We start from the raw sequence: 11,519 nt of genomic DNA, 5'->3' as shown, positions 1-11,519 counted from the left end.
CAGATCAAGGGTAACACACCTAGCATCACAGTCATCTGGGAGCTGCTTATTTAACATCTAATTATTGGGATTAGGCATGGGCTCCATCCCATCTCCTGAGTCAACATCTCCAGGAGGCCCTTAGAATTTGTCTTATTTTGAAGTTGGCCAGAAAATTCTGATTACAAGGACTTGAAAACATTGCCTCAGATAAGTCAGACTTATGAGTTCATGAATAACTTACACTAAAAAATTATCTGAAATTCCAATTTGATGGGACATCTGATGCTTTTATTTGTAAATCTGGCACCCTATTCACTTGGCTGTCTTTGCAGTTTGTTTCCTCTGCGTGTTCTCTCTTTGGCTCAGGATAACTATTTTAAATGCTCAGAGGAGAGGTGGTTAGGAGGGCAATCTATGAAAACATATGTGGGGTGAAGAAGAGAAAATTAAGATGTTTCCTTGGGAAAGAAAAATAAAAAACACAGAGGAAAATTCATTAATCTAGACAGAAGAAAAAGAAGTACTGTCTGCTAATGGTTTTTTACCAGACAATTCATCAACTTCTCAGACAAAAGAAACCCTGAGGAATAAAAAGACACCCACCAAAGATGGCTCTTAAAATGTTTCAATTGAAGTCATATATAATTAATTTCAAACAAGCATAGTTATGAAAATTCAAATACTTCAAGGTGCTGAGTGAAAGGCAAGATAGATCTACATCAGACTTCAAAACTGCTGCTTCCAGGTGAGTCTCTGGTTTGGCCAGAGACAGGGAGGTAATGACATCTGTCTCCTCCCTGTTTTATTGGAAGGTAAAGAGCTTTAAGATGAGACACTCCCACTGCATCAGGGTCGAGAAGAAACATATACAGCTTAGCACCTGACAGTAGCACATAACTACTAAGAGGCTGAATCAAAGGAATAGAACAAACAAAATGAAGAAAAATTCATGGATGCACGTAAGGAAGTGATCTGGTAAACAAGTGCAGAGGCCAAGTCACCGCCATGAGCACCACAGCCCGTGCACAGCAAGCAGCTTTTTCCCCATGGACTTCTGCCATTTCAGAGGCTAGGGGTCAGCACACTGTTCCTGCAAAGGGCAAACTAGCAGACCTTCCAGGTTTCACAGGCCATGTGCTCTCGGCTGCCTCTACTCAGCCTTGGTGTTGTAGCAAGAAGGAAGCCTGTAGACAACATGTAAGTGAATAGGTGTGGTTAGGGGAGTTGCTACGGACTGAATATTTGTTTCTCCCCCAAATTCACATGGTGGTGGTAGTCGTGTTTGACTCTTTTCAATCCCATGGACTGTAGCCTGCCAGGCTCCTCTGTCCATGAAATGCTCTAGGCAAGAATACTGGAGTGGGTTCCCTTCCCTTCTCCAGGGGATCTTGCTGACCCAGGGTTTGAAGCCAGGTCTCCTGCATTGCAGGCAGGTTCTTTACTTGTCTGAGCCATCAGGGAAGTCCAAATTCATGTGTTGAAGCCTAAAGCCGCAATGTGATGGTATTTGGGTGTAGGGCCTCTAGGGGATGCTAGGTCATTCAGGTGGAGGCCTCATAAATGCGATTAGAATCCTTATGCTCACTCTTCACCCTTTGTCCTGAGCATATATGAAAAGGCCAGTCTACAAATCTGGAAGAGGGCTCTCATTAGACAGTAGATCTGCTGGCACCTTGATCTTGATCTCTGAGCCTCCAGAACTGTGAGGATACATGTTTGAGTTGAAGACACCAGGGCAACAGAATATTTGTTAGTAGAGTTGGGCAGACTAAGAGTGGTGGGATGTATTTGATCCATGGCCGACCCCCATCATGGATGAGCCAGTGTGGCAAGGACACCATCATTAGTGGATTCTATGGGGCACTCAGCATTCTAATGGTAGATGCTCTACTGAGAAACAAAACAACAAACACTCCACTAACTTCTCACTATACATATAAAGGCAGAGTGTTTAAAGGTCACTCCAAAGTGTAAAGGCGAGAAATTAGGATTCTAGAAACGGAAGTTGCTCCTTTGAAAGTCTAGGACTGTGTTATAAGAATGAAAGAGAAGACAGGGGACCAGACATTTTAGCATGGATTTAGAAAGTTTCTCTTGATGGTCCTCCCACTGAGACAGGTTGACTGGGAGAGGGACACTGTCGCCAGTTTCTCTGTCTTTAAGCTGCTTTTTTCTTTTTTTAATTTTTTGCCATGCTGCTCAGCATGTAGGATCTCAGTTCCCTAACAGAGATGGAACCCATGCCCCCTGCAGTGGAGCACAGAGTCTTGACCACTGGCCCACCAGGGAAGTTCCTAAACTGCTACTTCTGAGGCTCTATCACGTGATAAGGTATCACCCTCCTTGCCCAGGGAGGTTTCCTCACCTTCTCAGTTCACTAATTTTGCATTTGACATCCTTAGAAGGGTTCTTTCCCCCCCAAGAAAAAATTAAGTCACCTTGGCATAGACGTGCATACTTTAAGCCAGAAGATAGCACCTGTGGTGCATGATCAACTTCAATTGGCCTCCTTTATGACACTCGTTAATGTGTTTCATCTGAGGTCTCCACATCGGCCAAGAAACACATAAGCATGCATTCTACACTTATAATTTAAAAGCTTTATTTTCCCCCACAATTAGCAAATAGGTTTCATATTAGTTCAACTGGAAGTTTCCTTCCTATAGTGGGCTTTCTCGTTACTTCACCCTCAGTGGGGAAACTGCTTTCTCTTCAGGGAAGGATTAGATTTCACAGAGATGCTCTGAGCCAATCACAGAATCTAGAGGGTCTGTTCCAGCAGCCCCTGAAGGAGTCAATCAGGTCAGAGTCCTTTCCCCCAAAGGTCTGGTCTGGCGGGGACAACACAGGCTGCTGAACCTGCCTGTGGTAGATGCTGGCAGGACCCTCCTTGCAGAAGAGACAAAATGCAGCCCCCTTTTGATCAAGAAACCTAACAGCTACATAATCGCTCAGTCTCTGCCAAGTCCCCTTTCTTGTGGCCTCCTGAAGGAGCATCTGAGCTAAGCAAACAGCTGGCTTCTGCTGTGAGGTCCAATGCGCATCCTTCAATCTTGAAGAGATTGGTCTTCAAAGTTCGCCATTTTACAGTTGTTAGCTTGTGCTTCAGAGGACGGGTCTCTGCCTCTCCCAGGAAGGTGGCCTTATATCAACGGGAGCACGAAGGCCCAGGCCAGCACCGGTAGGTAGAGCGCAGGGGCACTGCTACCAGACGTCCTCTGAGCGTGCATCACAGCGAAGACCGCATTCGTGTGGTTGGTGGGTAACTCAACATTGCAGATCATCCCCTCACAGCAAGACCTACACTCCTGTTACAAAAGGAAGAGGAGAGGGGAAGAGCCAGTGAATAATGGGAAGAAGAGGGGAGGGTCAAACAAAAACCTTCTCCAGCTCTGAGGACAGAATTTTTTTATCTGAGTATATAAATTTTAAGTGCAAAATTTTTCAAAAGAGTAATGACTTACTTACAAGAGAAAAAGGCTATCTTATTTTTTAAATGTTTACTGTTTGAGACTAAAAATTATAAATTTGAAAATATACCTTTTAGCCTAACAAAGATTTCCAAAAAGTATGCGAGCTTGGGTCCAGGACGTAGTTCTCAAACACTGTTACTGAGACTATAATTGCTTCAGTCTTTCTGGGGAGTAATTTGGTAATCTTTATCAAGAACTTTATATAAATCAATCTAGTAATGTGCACCACAAAGATTATGTGGGTTTTTATTTAGAGAAATATTAAAAGCTGCCTAGTATTCTTAATAGGGAAGTAGATGAATTATAGCTACGAACATTTTAATATTATGCAGCCACTAAGAATATGTCTGAATATTTAAACAGGTAAGTTTTCTTTAAAAATTTTTATTTTTTTTTTATTTTATTTTTTATTCTTCCAATTTTATTTTATTTTTAAACTTTACATAATTGTATTAGTTTTGCCAAATATCAAAATGAATCCGCCACAGGTATACATGTGTTCCCCATCCCGAACCCTCCTCCCTCCTCCCTCCCCACACCATCCCTCTGGGCCGTCCCAGTGCACCAGCCCCAAGCATCCAGCATCATGCATCGAACCTGGACTGGCAACTCGTTTCCTACATGATATTTTACATGTTTCATTGCCATTCTCCCAAATCTTCCCACCCTCTCCCTCTCCCACAGAGTCCATAAGACTGTTCTATACATCAGTGTCTCTTTTGCTGTCTCGTACACCGGGTTATTGTTACCATCTTTCTAAATTCCATATATATGCGTTAGTATACTGTATTTATGTTTTTCCTTCTGGCTTACTTCACTCTGTATAATAGGCTCCAGTTTCATCCACCTCATTAGAACTGATTCAAATGTATTCTTTTTAATGGCTGAGTAATACTCCATTGTGTATATGTACCACAGCTTTCTTATCCATTCATCTGCTGATGGACATCTAGGTTGCTTCCATGTCTTGGCTATTATAAACAGTGCTGCGATGAACATTGGGGTACACGTGTCTCTTTCCCTTCTGGTTTCCTCAGTGTGTATGCCCAGCAGTGGGGTTGCTGGATCATAAGGCAGTTCTATTTCCAGTTTTTTAAGGAATCTCCACACTGTTCTCCATAGTGGCTGTACTAGTTTGCATTCCCACCAACAGTGTAAGAGGGTTCCCTTTTCTCCACACCCTCTCCAGCATTTATTATTTGTAGACTTTTGGATCGCAGCCATTCTGACTGGTGTGAAATGGTACCTCATAGTGGTTTTGATTTGCATTTCTCTGATGATGAGTGATGTTGAGCATCTTTTCATGTGTTTGTTAGCCATCTGTATGTCTTCTTTGGAGAAATGTCTATTTAGTTCCGTGGCCCATTTTTTGATTGGGTCATTTATTTTTCTGGAGTTGAGCTGTAGGAGTTGCTTGTATATTTTTGAGATTAGTTGTTTGTCGGTTGCTTCATTTGCTATTATTTTCTCCCATTCTGAAGGCTGTCTTTTCACCTTGCTAATAGTTTCCTTTGATGTGCAGAAGCTTTTAAGGTTAATTAGGTCCCATTTGTTTATTTTTGCTTTTATTTCCAATATTCTGGGAGGTGGGTCATAGAGGATCCTGCTGTGATGTATGTCGGAGAGTGTTTTGCCTATGTTCTCCTCTAGGAGTTTTATAGTTTCTGGTCTTACGTTTAGATCTTTAATCCATTTTGAGTTTATTTTTGTGTATGGTGTTAGAAAGTGGTCCAGTTTCATTCTTTTACAAGTGGTTGACCAGATTTCCCAGCACCACTTGTTAAAGAGATTGTCAAAGATAAGGTGTCTATATGTGCGTGGATTTATCTCTGGGCTTTCTATTTTATTCCATTGATCAATATTTCTGTCTTTGTGCCAGTACCATACTGTCTTGATAACTGTGGCTTTGTAGTAGAGCCTGAAGTCAGGTAGGTTGATTCCTCCAGTTCCATTCTTCTTTCTCAAGATCGCTTTGGCTATTCGAGGTTTTTTGTATTTCCATACAAATTGTGAAATTATTTGTTCTAGCTCTGTGAAGAATACTGTTGGTAGCTTGATAGGGATTGCGTTGAATCTATAAATTGCTTTGGGTAGTATACTCATTTTCACTATATTGATTCTTCCAATCCATGAACATGGTATATTTCTCCATCTATTAGTGTCCTCTTTGATTTCTTTCACCAGTGTTTTATAGTTTTCTATATATAGGTCTTTAGTTTCTTTAGGTAGATATATTCCTAAGTATTTTATTCTTTTCGTTGCAATGGTGAATGGAATTGTTTCCTTAATTTCTCTTTCTGTTTTCTCATTATTAGTGTATAGGAATGCAAGGGATTTCTGTGTGTTGATTTTATATCCTGCAACTTTACTGTAGTCATTGATTATTTCTAGTAATTTTCTGGTGGACTCTTTAGGGTTTTCTATGTAGAGGGTCATGTCATCTGCAAACAGTGAGAGTTTTAGTTCTTCTTTTCCAATTTGGATTCCTTTTATTTCTTTTTCTGCTCTGATTGCTGTGGCCAAAACTTCCAAAACTATGTTGAATAGTAATGGTGAAAGTGGGCACCCTTGTCTTGTTCCTGACTTTAGAGGAAATGCTTTCAATTTTTCACCATTGAGGATAATGTTTGCAGTGGGTTTGTCATATATAGCTTTTATTATGTTGAGGTATGTTCCTTCTATTCCTGCTTTCTGGAGAGTTTTTATCATAAATGGATGTTGAATTTTGTCAAAGGCTTTCTCTGCATCTATTGAGATACTGTAATCAAAAATCTTCCAGCAAACAAAAGCCCCGGTCCAGACGGCTTCACAGCTGAATTCTACCAAAAATTTAGAGAAGAGCTAACACCTATCCTGCTCAAACTCTTCCAGAAAATTGCAGAGGAAGGTAAACTTCCAAACTCATTCTATGAGGCCACCATCACCCTAATACCAAAACCTGACAAAGATCCCACAAAAAAAGAAAACTACAGGCCAATATCACTGATGAACATAGATGCAAAAATCCTTAACAAAATTCTAGCAATCAGAATCCAACAACACATTAAAAAGATCATACACCATGACCAAGTGGGCTTTATCCCAGGGATGCAAGGATTCTTCAATATCCGCAAATCAATCAATGTAATACACCACATTAACAAATTGAAAAATAAAAATTTTTATTTTATATTGGGGTATAGTTGAATAACAATGTTGTGTTGGTTTCAGGTAGCACAAAGTGATTCAATTATACATGTAATTCTTTTCCCATGTATAGGTTATTACAGAATATTGACCAGAGTTCCCTATTCTATACTGTAAATCCTTGTAGGCTATCTACTAATAAAACATAGTAGTGTGTATACGTCAGCCCCAAACTTCCATTTTACCCTCCATCTTTCCACTTTGGTAACCATAAGTTTTCAAAGTCTGTTTTGTAAATAACTTCATTTATATATTTTTTGAGGTTCTACATATGTGATATCATATATTTGTTTTTCTCTGTGAGTTATTTAGTATGACGATCTCTAGGCCCAGCCTTATTGCTGCAAATGGCATAATATCTTTTTTTTAGTGTCGAAGTAACATTCCATTGTGTGTGTGTGTGTGTGTGTGTATATATATATATGCCACATCTTTATACATTCCTCTGTTGATGGACAGCTAGGTTGCTTCCATGTCCTGGCTATTGTAAACAGTGCTGCAATGAACACTGGGGTGCACATATCCTTTCAAACCACGGTTTCCTCTGGATATGTGCCCAGGAGTGGGACTGCTAAATCATATGGAAGCTCTATTTTTAGCTTTTTTTAAGGAACCTCCATAATGTTCTCCATGTGGCTGGACCAATTTACATTCCCACAGTATAGGAGGGTTCCCTTTTCTCCACACCTTCTCCAGCCTTCATTGTTTGTAGACTTTTTGATGATGGCCATTCTGACTGGTATGAGGTGATAACTTATAGTTTTGATTTGCATTGCTCTGATAAGTAGTAATGAGCACCTCTTGGCCATCTGTATGTCTTCTTCAGAGAAATGTCTATTTAGATCTTCTTCCCATTTTTTGATTGTGTGTTATTTTTTTATATATATTGAGCTGCATTAGCTGTCTGTATATTTTACAGAGTAATCCCTTGTTGATTGCTTCATTTACAAATATTTTCTCCTATTCTGTGGGTTATCTTTTCATTTTGTTTATGATTTCCTTTATTGTATAGAAGCTTTTGTTTTATTAGGTCCCATTTGGGTTTTTTTGTTTTTGTTTCCATTACTCTAAATATTGATCCAAAAAGATATTGCTGTGATTTGTGTTCAAGAGTGTTCTTCCTATGTTTTCCTCTAAAAGTTTTATAGTATCCAATCTTACATTTAGGTCTTTAATCCATTTTGAGTTTATTTTTGTGTGTGGTGTTAAATATTCTACTTTCATGATTTTACATGTGAGTGACCAGTTTTCCCAGCACCACTTTTTGAAGAAACTGTCTTTTCTCCATTGTATATTCTCACTTCCTTTGTTGTAGATTAATTGATCATGAGTACATGGGTGGATTTCTGGGCTCTCTTGTTATTTCTAGGTTTTTCATAGGTCTATATTTCTGACTTTGTGCAAGTATCATACTGTTTTGATTACTGTAGTTTTGTAGCAGTGTAGTCTGAAGTTGGGGAGCCTGATTCCTTCAGCTTTTCTTTCTCAGAATTGCTTTGGCTAGTCAGGGCCTTTTGTGTCTCTATACAAAATAATTTTTTTGTTCTAGTTTTGTGAAAAATGCCATTGGTAATTTGATAGGGATTGCACTGAGGCTGTATATTACCTTGGGTAGTAGAGTCACTTTGACAACACTGATTCTCCTTATTCAAGAACATGGTATACCTTTCCATCCGTTTGTGTCCTCTTCAATTTCTTTCATCAATATCTTATAGTTTTAGAGTACAAGTCCTTTGCCTCCTGGGTAGGTTTATTTCTAGGTATTTTTATTCTTTTTGGTCTGATGGTAAATGGGATTGTGTTTTTCATTTCTCTCTGATCTGGTGACCTTCCAGAGTGCTCTCCAGAACTACCACTGCCAGTGTCTGCGTCCCTGCAGTGACCCACACACACACTCTGCCTAGGCTGGAGACCCTCCAAAACCAGTAGGTAGGTCTGGCTCAGGCCCTTAAGAGGTCCCTGCTTTTTTCCCTGGGTTCTAGTGCACACAAGGCCGTCTGTGTGCCCTCCAGGAGTACAGTTTCTTTTTCCCCCAGTCCAGTGGAATTCTTAAGACAAACTAACTCCACTGCTGCTGCGTAGTTGCTTCAGTCGTGTCCAGCTCTGTGCTGCCCTATGGACTGTAGCCTGCCAGGTTCCTCTATCCACAGACTTCTCCAAGCAAGAGTACTGGAGTGGGTTGCCATGCCCTCCTCTAGTGGATCTTCCCAACCCAGGGATCGAACCTGGGTCTCCCGCTTTGCAGGCAGATTCTTTACCAATGAGCCATTAGGGAAGCCCTGGCCTTCAAAGGGGCCAGTGATTCTCTGGGGGCTCCTCCTCCATTGCCAAACTCCCCTTGCCAGGCAGGGGAGCCTGATGTGGGGCTCAGGACTTTCACTCTTGTGAGAGAACGTCTCTAATAATTTTTCAGTTTGGATTGCCCATGTGGCCAGTATGGGATTTGATTTTTAACCATGATTGCACCTCTTCTACCATCTCGTTGTGTCTCTCTGTCTTTGGGTTGTAGGATATCTTTTTTGGTAGGTTCCAGCATGTTTTGTCTATGCTTGTTCAGCTTTTACCTGTGCTTTTGGGATTTTCATAAGAAAAGGTGAGCTCACATCCTCTACTCCACTATCTTGTCTCCTACTAGGTAAATTTTCATACTGTAATTTTTCTAAGTGGAACTTTTCAAGAATTTAGGACGGGCTTGGCTGGGCAGTTCTGGCTTGGGGGTGGTCTCTTAAGTGAGACAGTAACTGAAGTGCAAACATCAGGAGGTTAGAAACTGCTCTGAGGACAGAACTGAGTTGGTTTTTGATCTATGAGTCATCCAGGCCCTTGGGCACCCTTCCCCACAACTGACCTCAAAGTAAAAACCATCTTGAGAGTCTTTTCACTTTAACTGAGATTTATCTACATCAACCCAAGCATAAGCAAGAGAAAGGCAAATGGAGTAAAACGGTTTAATGGAGTCAACAAATCTTCTGAAGGTTTGCAAGGGGAAACACTGGAACAAAAAGGAAAGCTAGGAACCTTGTGGATTAGTCATTGATTTTCCTTCTCAGTACTACTTGTTAGGGGATAATTATGACTCTATTGTCTATACTAATGCCTCATCCCTATCTTTACAGTGACACTGGCTTGCTAATCTGGTTGCTGACTGGTGAAAAACGCTAGCTCTCTCACAGCACAAGGTTGTCTCAAGAGAAGCATGCTCTTGTCATAATACCTGGTACAACACCTCCACCTGATAAACCCAGACATTCACAGAGGCTTTCAGGATAAAGTATCTATCTCAGTGGTTCTCAATCTTGGTTGCACATCAGAATCACCCTGAGGAAGCTTACCAAAAAAATCCTGATGCCCAGGACCTCACTCTGAAGTTCTGTTTCAGTCAGTCTGAGTCTGCCCATCGCTACCCCCTTGCTGCTGCTAAGTCACTTCAGTCGTGTCCGACTCTGTGCAACCCCATAGACGTTAGCCCACTAGGCTCCCCCGTCCCTGGGATTCTCCAGGCAAGAATACTGGAGTGGGTTGCCATTTCCTTCTCCGGCCACCCCCTTACCAGAGCCTATAAAAACCTCCCCAGGAAATTCTCCTGTGTAGCCAGAGCTAAAAGCCACTAGTGGTCAGCACACGAACTTATCTACAAAACAGAGTCACAAGCATAGAAAACAGACTAGTGGTTGCCAAGGGGGTAGGAGAAGGAAGGAGTGGGAATTTGAGATAGATGCAAACTATTATATATATGATGGATAAATAAGAAGGTCCTTCTGTGTAGCACAGGGAACTCTATTCAGTATTCTGTGATAAACCATAATGGAAAAGAATATGACAAAGTATAACTGAATCACTTTGTTCTACAGCAGAAATTAATACAACATTGTAAATCAACTATACTAAAATAACACTTTTTATAAAAGCCACTGGTGTCAGGACCACTTTATGTATGTATAGGCTAAACTGAATTCTAAGATCTCATGAGATTAATATACTGTTAAGTAATTTTTTTCTCAAACATTTCAGGATTCCAGGCATATAAAAGAGTCAAATGCTCATTTAAAATGGTAGAATGAGAAAACTGAAGCAACCAATTGATCTAAACTGTTACCTGTAGTTCATCATAATAAGCTGGGATTACTCTTTCAGACTCTCACTTCATCTAAGAAGCAGTAAGACAAGGTTTCCTTTATAAAAGGTGTCACCATTTTCCTCTTTGCACCTTCTCTGTGTAGCATCGGGCATCCTTTCATGCAGGGATGGTTTACTCCTGGAATTCCAGAGCTTACTTCAGGCAACGCACCCAAAGTCCAAGGTCAAGACCCTAGCGTCTCTGGAGTCTGAGAATTGTCATTTATTTTTAGTAATGATACTGTTTGATGGACAGAAAGTCTTCACCTTCTTTCATCTCCATTGTATCAGTGTAAAGGAGTCTCTCAAAGTATACACCTTTGACATACTATTTATCCATCCTGCCTCTATATACAACCATCCATCAAGAAACTTTTGGACAATAACTTTACACATACACTCCTTACCGTGTGTTCAGAATCTTGGCTGTGGTGGCAGCCAACAAAATGACATTCGCTCCTGGAGGCACACTTTTTGGTGATGGATATACTTCTTCCATGACTGGTAAAGTGATGTACTGTCAAGCAGTATTGTGTATCTAGGCAGGGGGAAAAAATCAATTTCACATTTTACATCACACACACAAAAAAACTTTGAACAATCACTTCAGAAATGACTAAAATTCGGGATGATCCTTAAGTTTCTAGGCGGTTTTTCTGAATAGCTACTAGCTTCTGAAGTATGTGTATTTTTAAAATGAATACAAATGGGCAGTTATCCTTTGGTGCAAGGTAAAGCTGAGAAAAAAACTGAACAAGACTC

General features: G+C 40.5%; 1 protein-coding gene across 6 annotated transcripts in view; it reads right to left on the bottom strand.

Moving 5' to 3' along the window:
- Positions 1-2,559: 2,559 nt before the first annotated feature.
- The window catches only part of LYPD6B (LY6/PLAUR domain containing 6B), a 236,945-nt gene continuing 227,985 nt past the window's right edge, over positions 2,560-11,519 (bottom strand). For all 6 annotated transcript variants that reach the window (XM_086352683.1, XM_086352698.1, XM_086352692.1 and 3 more), the window contains 2 exons: positions 11,165-11,295; positions 2,560-3,290 (listed from right to left, as the gene is read on the bottom strand). In XM_086352683.1, the coding sequence (XP_086208809.1) occupies positions 3,126-3,290; positions 11,165-11,295 (296 nt within the window). In that variant the 3' untranslated portion in view covers positions 2,560-3,125. The remainder of the gene's footprint in view (positions 3,291-11,164; positions 11,296-11,519) is intronic.

This window comes from Bos grunniens, chromosome 2, assembly GCF_055505025.1.
Source record: "Bos grunniens cultivar Pamir isolate PY7600 chromosome 2, Bosgru_T2T1.0, whole genome shotgun sequence".
NCBI lineage: Eukaryota > Metazoa > Chordata > Mammalia > Artiodactyla > Bovidae > Bos > Bos grunniens.
The sequence above is the reverse complement of the archived record's forward strand: the minus strand, read 5'-3'. Positions and strand labels throughout refer to the sequence as shown.